The following is a 15,752-nucleotide window of genomic DNA, read 5'->3' as shown; positions in this document are numbered from 1 at the left end:
CATTTGAAATATAAATGAGTTACAAGAGTGTTTAAGCATGACGTCACTTTATCTTCATGAAACATAAAGTCTGAGTTCAAAAGATTTTTTTCGCAGACGCTTCTTCAGTAAATTCAATTAAATATATGCTTATGTGGCGTTCCATAAGTATTACGTGACAAGCGTGGCCTTAGTGTAGTGAAGTTCTTTAGCTATACAAGTCAACAAATTAAAATTTATCTAATCTTTTCCTGCTCCACACATAGTACTACGAAACAAGCGCAATGGCGGACAAAAGTAACAAGCGAAAAGTGATGATTGCAATGGACGGGAGTGAATACTCGGAGGGAGCAATGAAATGTATGTATTTGTCAGTTACTATCGATTTCCAAACAGGAAAATTTCTCTTGCTTTTCTGCATCGTGATAATAAATGAGAAAATCAGTGACATAACGGGCTACATCATGTGAGTAAAGTTTTGATAAAATTCAGTACAATATACAGTGCATATAAAAATGTATTTAAAGAAGAATTGTGTTTAAAACTAGTGAATGAATGTTTTGTTTTGTTTTTGTTTTTTTTTGTGGTTGAAAATAAATGAATTGTCTTTGGAAAAAAAACTACGTTAAACAAATGACACTTATAAATAAGTATACTTCAGATAAAAGCTTGGAATAATAATAAATACAGCTTTTTTCTATATTGATTGTTTGTTTTAGGGTTTGTCAAAAGTATGTACCGGAAAGATGATGAGATCATTGTAGTTCACGTCACTGATCACAGAAACTCAATGGCATATGGATGTGAGTAGACGTATAATATTATAGAGATATAGGGAATTACAGAAAAGCATCACAAAAGGACAGAACACAATGTAAAATGTCTCACTTTTTAATGAGAATAGCATCACAAAAAATAATCTATAACAATTTCCTCACTTTCAACCTTCATGGTTATTTAAGACCTAATAATGTGAAGGAAAAAAAGTTAAGAATTCGCAAGGAAGTAACATTACATGTATTATATATTGGGAAAACTGTCTTTCGATCAGTTAAAGAAATATGTAATATAATGTTGTTTTTTTCTATATTCTAATCCTTTTCCTACTCGTAACTGTATCCCTTGAATTCGACTCATTTGCATGTTGTTGTTGAGCGAATTATTTCCTTCTTCCTCCATACATACAAAATTCAATAGAACGTAAAGAACAATTTAAAAGAAGTCTAAAATATGCGCATAACCTGAACGTATGAGATGTAAACAAAAAAACCCCCACATCTTTTTATGCTTAAGCTACAACGTCTAAAGAAACATCAATGATTACATGAGCTTTAGCTGCCTGGGTAAAATTACCAGGAAGGAACTGATATCATGCACTGGGAATGCATAATTGACAATAAACACTTGGTTATGAAAAATTACAAACATATTTTCTGCTTTGAAACTTTGATAGATGATTTTAAGTGCAACTGGGAATTTGTAGGGTTAAAAAGGTAAGAAAATACAGTGTTATGATAAATGTAGGGTTAGCCAAGATCTGTACGTGTACGCTGTAATGCTATCGTGAGGTTTGATAACCTCTACCCAGATGAAACATTGATTAACTTCAATTACACTTTGTCTACAGGATATCAGATACTCATTATATCAAGATTTATTTTCCCTCTGTCGAATCATCTACGCTGTTCTTTTTCATAAGATTTATTCAAACTCTTAAAAAACTGATAAGGTTTAATCAGCGATGTTTAGCTAAACTATTTCAGAATTTTTTTGCAATATGAACTTTTTAGTACCTTAATATTTAATATTTCCACATCTAGCGTAATGCATAGAGAACTAGAGATGCCATGAAATTTCCAAAGAATGTTCTTGTATTATATAGTATACAAGTTCAAATGTACACATGAGATATGCATCCCATAGACTTTCATAACAAATACATTTCAGTTCTGTTTTTCTCCTCATATTTTCTGGTATTCTGGATATTTTGAAAGTTGATTAATTTTTCCTGTCTTTCTCTTAAAGCTGCTTGGATGCCTGTAGACCCCAAAGTTGTTCACAAGGCATATAACGAGGAAGAAGAAAGGGCTAAAGTGCAAATCAAGAAACTAGATGCAATATTAATGGACGCAGGGGTATCATTGTTTTCTAAAACATGACTACCATACTGGTCTGATAGTAAACTCTATTGATTTTTCGCATGCGTGTGTTTCATGCTATCTTCACCATATATTGTTTTTTTGTTTTATTTCTTAGTATTGCAGATTTTTAATTTCCAAACAGGCAATGTAAGAAAGAATGTATATTGAAAATCAAAAAATGTAATCACAAACACCACATTTGCTACTCAAATAATTTTTTTAAGCACAGCCAAATCCATACTGTTCCATGGAAATGTCTATTATAATGTTTTATTTTAGGTTCAAGGGAACGTTATACGTGCTCACGGAAATCCTGGTGAACAGATAGTCAAAAAGTCTGAAGAACTAGGCGTAACTATGATAATTATCGCCTCTCGTGGATTGGGAAAGATCAGACGGACAGTCATGGGAAGTGTGAGCGATTATGTGGTCCACCATTCCTCCATACCAGTCATTGTGTGTCGCCATTAATCGTTAAGTGTTCACTGAAAATCAGGGATATTGTAATGTTCATCAGTTATCTGTGTCATAGCTATGCTTTTACTTCATGTGTTAGTGTCAATAGCGACTTGTTCTATGGATAATCCGCATAGCAGAATGCGAGAAGCGATTGTAAAATATACTTAGTAATATTGAGATATTTTATTTGATGATCAGAGATTTTTAATTTAATATTTTTTGTTTAATATCAATATTAAGATATAAATCAAACTATTATTTTATGAAATGTGAAGACCATTGAGTTTTTTTTTCATTTTAAATATTTGTTGTCTTTTTAAATGTATTCTTATTGTTGTTGATAAAAGATGGCGTTAACGAATGTTATGAAGACTTACGTACGTTTCTTACCCCAAATACATGGTGATCCTTTAATCATTTAATATTTATCAGAATGATGAGAAATAAGCATTTCTGATAGGTTTTACAAATCTGCCGGAATCATCAGCTTTTCTGATAGGTTTTATAAGTCTGCCGGAATCACAATTTTTAATATACATATGGCCGACTTTACATATTACTTTTTGAAAGAGAAAGGAGATACGTTATTTTCCTGAATTTTAAAACTCCTGAAATATTTTTTCTTCGAATTATCCCCTTTTGTTACACAATCAGATTGTATTACTCCGCGTATGAATATTTAGGTCAAACATTATTTAAAGTTGGATCTTCTGTTGGACATTCATACGTTTTCTTGCCGAATCTCATCATTGAATGATACACAATAAAAATGTAAATTTTACATTTTTTTTTTCTTTGATCAAGGTATCAAAGGAATAATTGTCGGATTTTTTTTTCAACAAATGCTTCAAACATTGCTGAAGTTTTTCATCTAAGTTTCCTTTGATACTTCAATCAAAAAAAAAAAAAAAAATAATAATAATAATAATAAAACATTCAGTTCCTAAATCATTTAATATTTATTAGATTGATGAGAAATCGGCGATTCTGATTGTAAAAATAAATCCTTTGATACCTGCATCAACAAACTTTTCACAATTTAGCCGGAACTACATTTTTTGATAACATAATATCAAAATGTTGCATATAACGATTTTCAGAGTATTTTTTGAAAGAAAAAGTGAAATATTTTTTAACCTTTTTGAAACTTTGAAACTTTTATTTTCACTAAAGCCCCCACATGGGGTATGTTAGTACAATAAGTGTTTAACAAATGAACAAATCAACATGTGAACCGTTAACATAATGAACTACAAAAAGATCTTTAATCTGTTTCAAAACTTTTCCGGTACGTTCCAGAGTTATTTTCTACATTTGTTTCTCTTCGAATTATTCCCCTTTGCTAAACAATCGGAACTCGTTTGCATGACAACATTGCACGGGAAAGAAAGGAATTAATCATTATATAGAATGTGAAATTATTGTTTTTTAAGATAACCGATATGAAGAAAAGAATTTATGAGCTTTTTTTCTACTACCAAAGCTGGGAAATGCCGTCAATGCTATTCTCTGGAAATGCACTCACAGAAAAACGACATTGCGTGAGAGTGTTAAATAACTGGCAATGAGACTCTAACAGATTTTACATCCAAATGTTATTCATGCACAGAATGTGATATGTTTATAATACTTAAAATGTATGAGGGTTCGCAAAAAAAATCTAAAATTCTGTGACCGAGAAAGAAGTTATCAGAGTAATTTGAAGTACATGTGTAGCTTCCCTTTACATTTACTAAGCTCACCGAGAAATATTTGAAGTACATTACATATCCAAGGAGTTATAACAAAAAGTTATAACTATATCCGGTAAGTAATTTTTGCGTAATTGTAACAAACAGCTGGTAATACATTTTGTGAACGTTGTTTGTTATGTATTAATTAAACCGTGTATGAATATTTAGGCCAAATATTATTTTAAGTTGGAACTTCTGTCGGGTATTCATACGTTTTCTTGCTGAATCTCATCATTGAAAGATAAGTATTACACGGTAAGAAATAAATCTTACAATTTTTTTTCCTTTGATTGAGCAATCAAAGGAGAAATTGTCGAAATTTTTTTTTCATCAATGCGCGTAGTATTGATGAAGGAAGTTTTCCGTCCATTTGTTCTTTGATACCTGGATCAAAGAAAAAACATGATTCATCTCTTAAGTCATGACTCTATCTCAGGCCCTAGTCTTATGAAACATGAAACGTGAGGCGTACACATCCAAGCTATAGACTCAACACAGCTTAACGTGCCTGCAATCGACGGAGACTCTGACGCATCACTAGAAAAGCTAACTCACTAGCGAGGCAGTATAAGTTCCATATGTACTGTCCGCTGTACCCTTCCCCACTTAGCATGTGTCCTTTCTGGGTGCCTGGGGTCTCTTCAGAAACGGCCATGCATACAACATTCGTAGCTGCAGGTCTGGTCAGAAAAGAATTTGGAAGTCTTAACCCTATAGAGCTTCCTTAAGCAGGTCACGAAACATCACTACGCTGCCACCAATTTAACGCCAAACTGTCACCCACACGCTCGTCGAGGCTTAACTTGCCTGAAATCAAGGGAGACCCTATAGTATCATTAGGAAAGCAAGCTCACTTGCGGTGTTGTATAAGTTCCTTACGTACTGTCCGTTACAATATGATTGGGGGAGTTTGCTGATTAGAATACTGGAGTGACGGAGTTGTACAGGTAAGAAGTTTTGTGTGTTTCAAAATTTTCTTTTTGTCTTTTATATCTTGAGAACACTACTAATTTCATCATTCTCATTTGAATGATAATTTTTCAGTTGCTCCACTCCAAAAGTGTAACCTCAATCTGTTACAATCTCTGTGACTCTCTTCCAAGTATATCTGGTGAACAATTCACACGATTCTACTAGTTCTGGAATTTCTACAATTCAACTACTTTACTTCAATTGCACTTTCTTTGTTGTATATTGTGAGATATTTATAATCAGTGTATTCTTCTTCACTAAAAAGCATTAAAAATCTAAAACATTCATTTTCCTATGATACACTTTTATCCATGGCACGGCGTATGAAAATACATGAGGAACTACGTTCACTTTCAATGCATTTAAACATTTCCAAGATTGCAAGTCACACTCGAATACAACATATACATTTTATCTGCAACATGTACAATAAAAAATACATGAAGTTTGAATGGATGATTTTCAACCAGATTTCAATCTTCAATGAAGAAAGTGACATTTTAGAAATGTTCTCTGAAACTGATGTTGCCTGTTGATTTCCAGCTGGTCAATTCCAAAATTTAACTAAAGGCTTAAATCTGCATATAAAGGGAAAACTTGATAAATCTGATTCCCGGGAATAGCCAAAAGCAAATATAATAATTACAGTTATTACCCATTAAGATGATTCCATACCCACACTTCTATGGGTTCAAAGTTGAAAGACTGCATACATTTCTACTGAATATTATTTTAAGAAAATTAATAATAAAATGTATAGCCCTGACGACTCGTTCCTCAAAAATCTGTTTTGTTCTCTTCTAAATACATAAATAAATAAATAAATAAATAAATAAATAATAATAATAATAATAATAATAATAATAATAATAAAAATCATTATCTTTTGATTTCTAAACTGTTTCAAATTGTCTTAAGGTCAAGATCTACTAAATGAAAGGAGCCTACAGATTTCTCAAATTTGAGAAATAAATTCCTTTAATGATACTTTATAACTATAGCTTGGTCAAATAAGGTGTATCGGGGCATAATTTGTAGATAAACGAGACGAAAAATCATATTTTAAACTGTCATTTTCAATGAAAAATAAAAAAAAAAAAACAGTCACGAATATGGGAGTTTTTCCATATCAGACAAATGGAAGGAATCCAGATTGCCTACAGTCTCTCAGAAAATGGTAATTTGTGTGTTCTTAGCCTCTTCTTTGAAATAAAATCAAATTGAATATAGGTATCGGGATTAATTTTCACATGATTTCAAATTGAATTCCATGAAAGTAATTTATTTTCTACATAATTCTATTAGCGCCGTAAAGTACGTGAAAAATAAAGTTAAAATTGATTATGGCGTCATAATGGATCTAGCACCAAAAAGACAGTCTAAAGTTATTTACTAGATCTTGACCTTAAAAAGTAAATTGAATGCAAAAAAGGAATTACATGCAAATTGCATGGGATTATTTGAAATAGAAGGCATCAATAGATATCTTTTGTGAATTTAGATAACCTGCAAAACTGGATAATACCAATATTGTGAAATTAAATAACTTCTAATGTAATCACAGAAAATTATATACTGTAGTAATAAATTTTAAACTTTTAATTTCTAGAGGCTTCATATCTAAAACCTTTATAAAATATAATGCTGACTTCGAAACTTTGATTTGCCATAGTGTAAACGTTGTCACTTTGATTTACTATAGTGTTCACTATGAAAACTTTGATTTACTATAGTGATAACTTTAACAATATGAAAACTTGATTTTGCTATAGTGATCACTATGAAAACTTTGATTTACTATAGTGATAACTTTGACACTATGAAAACTTTGATTTACTAAAGTGATAACTTTGAAACTTTGATTTACTATAGTTAAATATAATGAACAATAGTGAAATATAGTTAACTATAGTTTACAATAGTATTTTTTGTTAGGGGAACTACCATTCAAAGTAGTTGTAAAATATATGCTTATGTTTTGAAGATTCAAAGAACAATGTGAAATGCCGCTTTGAATAATTTGGAATTCACTCCCAACCAAGTTCAAAATTTACAATATATCAGACGAGATTTTATGTCTGTGGCCAAGAAAATATAAACTAAATATAAAAATTGTTTAGAATTAATAATTAAAAGATTAAATTTTAGGAAACAAAGTAAAAATCTTGTGAAAAACAGCATACATCTATCCAGCCCTTAACATAGTAAAGAAATAAGTACAGATTTAGATCTTCAGGTAAATTGCAGGCAGCGGTCTACATTTTAACTTCTTTCCTTAGATTGTCACCGTGTGAAATAAACAGATTTTGAGTGACTGTCTTTTTCCCCCCAGAGTGCTAAATTAAGTTTACTTAAAAGACCCTCACCGAAGGACATTTGGATACTACCTGAACCTAAGTTAATCTTTTGATTAAATTATACCCTCATGTCAGTTATGACTAACGTTTCAAGTTACTTTTTTACTGTTATTATATCCTTTTTTATTGAATAGGATTTTCGGTTGGACAAAAATTCGAGTAAAAATTCCATGTATAGATCTTAAATAAGACAGAGTACATTTCAAATGCTTATCATTGGGCAGTTACGCATAGAAATTTGGAAACTATTAAGGTTCTATTGATAAGAATATACATGATCTGTAGAATCAACCACACAAGCACTATTTTCAGACTAGGCAAGAACACAAGATGTACTTACTTACAGGTCTAATGTTATGTACAGTGTCACTTATTGCTTTGGTAAGTCAATGCATCTGATTACTTTTTCATTATAAGTTATGTTTTTGGAAAGAATGTTTTGTTTTTCAACAATTACACAACTTCTATGGTAGTTGAACTACCACAACTAGTACGGTTGTGGAACCTACTAACTGTTGCGGATAAGTCGAAAATTTATTTCCAAAAGCTGAATTACTTATTTGAATTAAAATTAAGTTTGTTGTCATTCCCTCCGCACCAAACTCCATAGCTTAGATTCATTTGAATTAATTTTTGTAGGTCCACAAAGTACAATCTGTATATTCTATTTTTATATTTTCTCAACATGATATATTTTGATTTTTCTTTAAACTGTAGGGTGCTCTGAGAGATGAATGTGCATCAAACAGTGATTGTCCCGCCACACATTGCTGTGTTACAGATTACCACGGGAAATACTGCTCTGCCTATCAGAACGCCACCCAACCTTGTCATCTCCCTGGCCATTCACATCATCTGTATCATTGTAATTGTGCACCGGGTAAATAATATACATATCTACTCACCTTTAGGAAACACTAAAGGAAATCGATCTCCAAGTCAGTGATACACTCGCTGTACTATTATGCATTGTGCCTAGGTAAACAATCCAATGCTAAAATTCTCGCTACCCCAACTGAAGTCAGGGGGACATAAAGTTATTATTCCACCTATCATTTTGGCTGCAGAAGTTCTCGAAGATGGCCTCGACAATCACAGGTCACATGTATGAATAATCACCAAGTCTAATTTTGTATGTATCATTTAAAATTTTCTTAATGGCCACCATTGCCACGGAAACAGAGAAAATATGAAAATTTTAAATCTCACCTTTCTCAGTAACTTCCCGGCTAATTCTTTTGAAATGTAAAAGGCTTATTCTTTTCATCAATTGCAAGTCAAACTTATTTCTGCAACAGCAAAACATTGGTATCGTTTGGACACTTTTTTCTTGCTGTGTTGCTCTGAAAACAACAACGTCAAAATATCATTTGATTTGATATTTTTCCTCTACATATATTCAAACTGCAAAATTTCTCTGCTTTCAACTCCAATACTACAGTTTTGGGGTGAATTCCGGATGACATATACTATTGTTTGCAATAGCAAAGTTTCTAGAAACGTTTTCTGACACATCTGTTTCATATTTGGATATTTTACTTGAAAAAGACGTTAATGTTAATCTAACCACCAAGCTTTATGATAAACCTGATGACTTTAACATTTCAATCGTCAACTTACCTTACTTATGCAGCAATATACCTTCATCACCTGCATACGGGGTTTATATCTCTCAGCTGATTCGATACGCAAGAGCATGCTCTACGTATGTAAAATTTCTAAAACGAGGTAAATTATTGACAAACAAGTTGATGAAACAAGAATATCAGCAGTCTCGTTTTAAAGTCATCATTTCGTTAGTTCTATGGTCGATACAATGACCTTGTCAGCAAATACAATTTATCATTGAGTCAAATGCTGACTGACGTTTTTCATACTAATTGTTAAGCCATTATTTACACACTGAATTGTCGACGAATTTTTCCGTTATTTCCCGATCATGACAAAGAGCACACGGCGGGTGTGACCGGTCGGCAGGGGATGCTCACTCCTCCATGGCACCTGATCCCACCTCTGATGTTTTGGAGGTCCGTGTTTGCTATTCACCTATTTTGTAATGTTTAATGGATTTTTGAGCTTGAATACTGTTCGTTATCTCCATATATTTCATTTCTGTTGTTTTGTCAATAATAACCATACTTGTAAATCCGAAATTACATCCTCCCAACTTATTCGCTATTCTGTTACCTTTGAACTGTTTATTAGCCAGAATGGGGGAAGGGTTAAAACAAAGTATAACCATATAAGCATTCTTTGTGTTACATGTCTACTCACTTTGTACCGCTGTGTTTACGATGCGACCGTTGGGGTGAGAGCCTTTTATTTATTACTAAGTAGATAATAGAAGAAAGTCCACAACAAAACTTAACTCTTCAACATTCAAAAACGTTTAATATACTAACTGCAATATCCATTACAACAAGGTGGCTTTGGGGTGAACTTTTGTTGTTGATACGAGAACGCAGTTTGTGACGAGAAGCAATTTGTAAAGGATTGTGGGTCCAGAAGTAACTTGGGAAGTAAAAAAATCAATTTTCTCTTCTCCCAGGCGTTGTCGTAAGAGCTCGCAGAGATCTCTAAATAGTGATCTTCTCCGCACTACCTGAGCTACCAAACTAAATGACACACATACAAACTTACAGTCTTCGTGCTACCTGGACTGTTAAGGACATAGGATACTCAAAAAATTAGTCTTAGAAATCTGTAAAACAGTTCTGCAGGCCTAATTATTGCTAAAATGCATATTTATTACGAAATTTTCATATCGAACCAGAATTTTTTTCATTCTCACCAAATCTGTACTTTAATATCTTTATTAAAATACAGTGCAATAACATGATGAAGTTCCTGAAATAAATTTATACAGTTTTATTTTAATTTATCATGTAATAAATCAATTTGGAACCCAAAACAGCAAAAAAAGTAAGATCAAGTCTACACCCAGATGTTGGGTATCCTATATGACCCTCAACTTTTACATCCAAATACTCACTGCATACTGTAACCTTGACTTCACTCAAGGCAATGAGACACGTGTTCGCTCTGTAACTATAAAATGTATATACTAGAAATACCTTTTTTTTTTTTATATACATTCTTTATCTGCATCACAGTTCCCTGTCTAAGGTCAGCGATACACATTTCCTTTAACGCTACCATCAAATTAAGAATGCACGGTCTACCTTTTGCACCATTAAATGAATTTGACTGTTGGTTAAGTGTTATATAATCTCATTTCAATTTTTTGTAAATGAATAACATAATGAAAAATATTGAAAATAACAAATACTTTTTTTACACATTTCTTGGATATATAAGTATATTATAGAAATGCTATGTTTTGTCGAAGGTCACAATTGCCAACCATTCCATTTATCTGCGGCGGGTTCAATAGCAGGTGCCCTTCACCAAGTAGAAGAAATCATGACACACACCGGTTTTGGGACATGCCAGCCAATTGTATAGATTTGTACATTTCAATTAAATTAAATATATGCAATGTTTATTTAACCATTTTCATTTTAACTTGTGTTTGTTCTTCTAGAATTGTATATATAGTTTTGAGTTTGATCATTGGAAGAAAATTAGTCATTAATATTATTGTAGAAAAGACATGTTCCATAGTGTTCGTGTTTTAATGGCCTTTGACCCCCCCCCCCTCCCCCCGGCTAAAGCATCCTCTTTTCTTGCAAAGGTATTAGTTTAAAATACATACATCGGAATAAAATAATGACAGGAAAGATGTATAGACATTTAAAGATATTTTTCTTATCTTGAAAAGAAATTGCAGTTAGTAATTTTATGCAGACCTCAAAATTGCCATCGTTCATACATGTATTTTGCTTTGTTCAAATGATTACTTTTTAAAAAATTTTTAAATCTAACAAAGGAAGGTAATCTATGGAGGTTTAAATTTTTCTAAAATGAAAGGTTAAGCTTGCAATTTCGTATCCTTTACAACTTGCTGTCAAGCAGTACATTTTAAAGAATATAAGGAGTGGTTATCAATGTTAGAAGTGTGGGTGTTTCCCCCTTTAATTAATGGTCATTCGTATAATCGTAGGTTGTATACAATTTTGTTATAGAAGGCATGATTAAGAGAAATAATGTTTGATTTACAAAATAACACTAGTTTTTGGTTTCATCATATGCTGATATTTTAACTCTTAATGGTCGTAGAAATTTGATTTGTAGTGCATGAATAATGATGAGTAACTCTTGTCTAGCTTGACACATTTCGACAACTGTGGTGTAAAAAAAATCACTCCATCTATTTCATTTTAAACGTTAAATATTTAAGGTTACCTATAGTTATGTTACACAATATGAAAGGGTGACGTCAACAGTTTTTGCAGAAAGATTATAACCGAAGGAGACCCTTTCTAACGATGTGTTATAACCAAAGAAGCAGAAATAGATTCATCATTTTTGACAACAGCTATTCCCTCAATGACCAGGGCAAGTTCGTCCAGTACCACTTAGAAAAGTTAAAATTTCTCATATATTTTATGCATAATGCATTGAATCACAAAGCATATCTGAACTAAACTGGTAAGTGAGAATAGACCAGCTATAATATCATAATGCTTGCTGATATATCCTTAATTGGAATATCATTGAAAATCATACTGAAAGATGTTTTACGTTGTTTGTAGGTAATATTTATTAGCAGCATTATTCAAAGACGTCTTTTTTAGTTACCAGCATTGTTTTAATATATGCCTTCCTACAGAATCCGAAAATACGATTGGCAAGTCTTGTCCTTTCTGTATTGTGGATTTACGTTTTCCGGGTCTGATTAACGACCCTCTAAGCTACTTAAAGTGTTACGGTATATATATAATTAAAACTTTCTGTTTTATACTGTGTATGTGGTTGTTTGCTGTGCACAAGATGCTGCGATGGATAGTTTTTTCGGCTATGATATTGGCAAGTAAAAATTCTGGTATTTTTCAGTTTCTTGTTATGATAACACCAAAGTAAGTCTTAATCGCATATGATAAGAAATTGCTTTAGTGTAATTCAAATTATTATGTTCAATTTAATTATTATTTATTTAATTTGATATTTTTTTATTTGATTATTTTTTTTTGTTCTACAGATGTCAACGGGCTGTGAGAGTAAGTAACTGCATTAACATTCAGAGCGTAGTTATTAGATTTTCTTCCTGAAGCATCATATAAAATGATATAATATATAATAAATCGGAAAATTGTATACATTTTCAACCAGGTTTACAATGCACAAACAGTCCTGTGGATCTAGTTTTCGTCATCGATTCCTCGTCCAGCATTTTCCCGAACGAATTTATACGTCAGCTGGAATTTTTGGAAAACATAACAGGAGAACTGGACGTCGGTCCAGCTGTCAATCAGTCCAGGGTGGGGGTAATCTCTTTCAGCGACGAACCGCGATTGGAATTTACATTAAATAATTGCACCGAGAAAAAAGACATATTGGCCGCCGTCAGAAGAATTAATTACATGTCTGGTGGAACCAACACCGCATCTGCCATCCGCCTGGCTGTTAAAATGTTCAAAGCAGCAACTGGTGCTAGAAAGGGAGCAAAAGATATAATTGTTGTCATTACTGATGGAGAAAGCTTTTCGAAATCTGAAACGGAAGAATCGGCTTTACAAGCAAGAAATATGGGAATCAGTATGTTTGCAATCGGTGTGGGGGCCAATGTGAATGTTGAAGAGTTAAGTTTGATTGCTGGAATTACAGAACACGTCTATCGAGTGTCTAACTATGGAGATCTTAAAAGTATCAAGGAAGCCTTGATCAATAAGACTTGCATAGGTCTGTATGACTTTTGATAGCAGAGTATCCCTTTATGATGTTTATTTTATATATCCACTTCTCATTAAATGTTAAATGTTCTATGTTTTTGCACATCCATCTTTAGAAATTCATCAATCAACAACTACCACGAGTTTAGAAGAAGACATGCCACTGAATGAGACCGTGAATATTGAAAGTAAGTGATTTTTAACGAGCTCGTCTACCAAGGGTCTAACTTTATAAGGGATGCTTTGATCAAAAGGACTTGCATAGGTACTTATAACCTTTGATATCTTACTACCTCTTTATGATGTTTAATTTATTTATACCTCTGCAAAACATGATAACTAAACTCTTCATTAAATGGTTCATGTATTTGTATACAAATCCTTAGAAATTCATCAGTCAACAACTATCACGATTTTAGAAGACATGCTACCGAATGAGACCGTGATCATTGATAGTAAGTGATTTTCAATGAGCAACGTCTACAAAGTGTCTAAATATGGAGATTATGAAACTATCAGAGATACCTTAATCAAAAGGACTTGCATAGGTCTTCATGACCTTTGATATCGTACTACCCCTTTATGATGTTTATTTTTCATACTTAGTATATACCTATAATCATAATGCTAGTAAATAAACCATTCATTAAATGTTCTCTGTTTTTGTACATCCATCTTTAGAAATTCATCAACCAACTACCCAGGTTTTGCAAGAAGACATGCCTCTTAATAAGACCGTAAACATTGAAAGTAAGCTTCTTTTTCCCCCCTAGAGAATTATCTTCTTCCACAAGATTGGTTTTTAATCTGGTGTAAAATTCATAGAAAGTATAAATATTCATATTTTTCATCATGAGATCAATATTATTTAGAATTTTTAGGGAGCAAAGAATAATGTGTAATGTATAAGTGTACGTTTAAAAAAATGATTTCATAGTTCAGAAACTTCCAGATTGTAGTGGAAAACCAGCTGATGTTCTTTTCCTGCTAGACTCTTCCAGCAGTATATCTCGCGATGATTTCAAAAAACAACTTACATGTAGCTTCATCAAATCGATTGTTAGCGCATTTGACATTAATCCACACAAAACAGCGGTGGGTGTATCCACTTTCAGTGACGATTTTCAGTCCGTTTTCCACCTCAATGAATTCACGTCCAAGGAGAGTATTTTCAAAGCTGTCGATAACGTTCCTTATCTCAGAGGTGGGACAGACACAGGAAATGCCCTTAAAAACATAATAGACTATGGTTTTAAATTCGCTCGTCCAGATGTTGTCCACATCCTTATAGTTATTACTGATGGTTTATCACGCGATCCTTTTGAGACTTTTCTAGAAGCAAACAAACTGAAGAAAACTGGGGGTTTTATTTTTGCGATAGGCGTGGGACCTTTTGTAGATAAGAAAGAACTAAAGGCTATGGCTAGCCCTCCACAGAAAGACCTTAATTTTGTATTCAATGTTTCAACGTATGATGCTTTACATTCTATTAAAAATTTACTTGCCATTAAAACATGTGTCATTGCTGGACTGCATATGGAAGACCGCCGTAAGTATGCAACATTCTAAGGGGGAACGTGCATGTATTTTATTTAATTTATGTTTGGGAAATGTTAAATTTGATATTCTTATATGAATCACTAGTGAGATTGTAATGAAAGAAATTTAAAAATGTATTAATTTCACTTGTAGCAATTTGCATTATGGACAAACCTGTTGACATTCTCTTCACCTTTAATGCTGCTTCAGTTGGATATCAAGGCACTCGAAGTATTTTGAAAACAATCCAAAACTTTGAAAAATTACGATTTCAAAATGAATCAGACATCCGTATAGGCGTCATTTCTCAATCATGTGTTTATGGGGGTGACCTTCCACTACAGTCCCCAAACAAATACTTAGCAATATCATTTGACAAAATGTCTTTCCTCATCAAAAGAGTAAGGAGTTATGGGTTGACTGAAGAGAATGGTGTCAGAAGTGAAGCAGTCCACATTGCCGTTCTCATTGTGGACAAACTCTTGACAAGGGAAGATGAATTAGAGATCCTCGAGTTAGAAAACATGATAAATAAAATGTACATTGCCTACTTGGGCAACAGTCACAATAAAAATTCAATTCTCAAAATTTCATCAACTTCGGTGAAAACTCTTTCCTTGGCCGATTTCACAGCCATAGAAAGCCTTTCGGGATATCTTCAGGAGGAAATATGTCAAATGACTTATAATAATTGAATAAAAAACAATAAACAGAACTAAATAATTGAAAAAAAACAAATCAATAAATTAAAAATGAAAAAAATCCAAACAACAAAAAAAA

At 32.6% G+C, this 15,752-nt stretch overlaps 3 protein-coding genes across 3 annotated transcripts; all 3 read left to right on the top strand.

Moving 5' to 3' along the window:
- The first annotated feature begins 156 nt into the window (after positions 1–156).
- Positions 157–2,790, top strand: LOC133183576 (uncharacterized). Its single transcript, XM_061318515.1, has 4 exons — positions 157–339; positions 699–782; positions 2,005–2,114; positions 2,400–2,790. Exons 1-4 carry the CDS (start codon positions 264–266, stop codon positions 2,589–2,591), a joined length of 462 nt encoding a protein of 153 aa, XP_061174499.1. The 5' UTR covers positions 157–263; the 3' UTR covers positions 2,592–2,790.
- A 5,115-nt stretch (positions 2,791–7,905) lies between these two features.
- Positions 7,906–11,144, top strand: LOC133183575 (U9-ctenitoxin-Pr1a-like). The gene is made up of 3 exons (XM_061318514.1): positions 7,906–8,022; positions 8,359–8,521; positions 10,991–11,144. Exons 1-3 carry the CDS (start codon positions 7,972–7,974, stop codon positions 11,104–11,106), a joined length of 330 nt encoding a protein of 109 aa, XP_061174498.1. The 5' UTR covers positions 7,906–7,971; the 3' UTR covers positions 11,107–11,144.
- A 1,598-nt stretch (positions 11,145–12,742) lies between these two features.
- Positions 12,743–15,740, top strand: LOC133182639 (collagen alpha-6(VI) chain-like). Its single transcript, XM_061317486.1, has 5 exons — positions 12,743–12,761; positions 12,874–13,443; positions 13,550–13,621; positions 14,386–14,982; positions 15,126–15,740. The coding sequence occupies exons 1-5, from the start codon at positions 12,743–12,745 to the stop codon at positions 15,665–15,667; spliced, it is 1,800 nt and encodes a 599-aa protein (XP_061173470.1). The 3' UTR covers positions 15,668–15,740.
- The last annotated feature ends 12 nt before the right edge of the window (positions 15,741–15,752 follow it).

The sequence above is a fragment of the Saccostrea echinata genome, unplaced genomic scaffold (assembly GCF_033153115.1).
Source record: "Saccostrea echinata isolate AGI-Se365-2 ecotype Australia unplaced genomic scaffold, CSIRO_AGI_Sech_v1 ptg000009l, whole genome shotgun sequence".
Taxonomy (NCBI): domain Eukaryota; kingdom Metazoa; phylum Mollusca; class Bivalvia; order Ostreida; family Ostreidae; genus Saccostrea; species Saccostrea echinata.
Note: the sequence above shows the minus strand (reverse complement) of the source record. Positions and strands in the feature narration are given on the sequence as shown.

Coding starts and splice junctions, on each gene's coding strand:
- LOC133183576 (XM_061318515.1), top strand. CDS start 264: ATGGCGGACAAAAGTAACAAGCGAAAAGTGATGATTGCAATGGACGGG. Junction 340..698: donor CTCGGAGGGAGCAATGAAAT/GTATGTATTTGT, acceptor TGTTTGTTTTAG/GGTTTGTCAAAAGTATGTAC. Junction 2,115..2,399: donor CAATATTAATGGACGCAGGG/GTATCATTGTTT, acceptor GTTTTATTTTAG/GTTCAAGGGAACGTTATACG.
- LOC133182639 (XM_061317486.1), top strand. Junction 13,444..13,549: donor GATCAATAAGACTTGCATAG/GTCTGTATGACT, acceptor ATCCATCTTTAG/AAATTCATCAATCAACAACT. Junction 13,622..14,385: donor TGAGACCGTGAATATTGAAA/GTAAGTGATTTT, acceptor AGAAACTTCCAG/ATTGTAGTGGAAAACCAGCT.
- LOC133183575 (XM_061318514.1), top strand. CDS start 7,972: ATGTACTTACTTACAGGTCTAATGTTATGTACAGTGTCACTTATTGCT. Junction 8,023..8,358: donor CAGTGTCACTTATTGCTTTG/GTAAGTCAATGC, acceptor TTTAAACTGTAG/GGTGCTCTGAGAGATGAATG. Junction 8,522..10,990: donor TCATTGTAATTGTGCACCGG/GTAAATAATATA, acceptor GTTTTGTCGAAG/GTCACAATTGCCAACCATTC.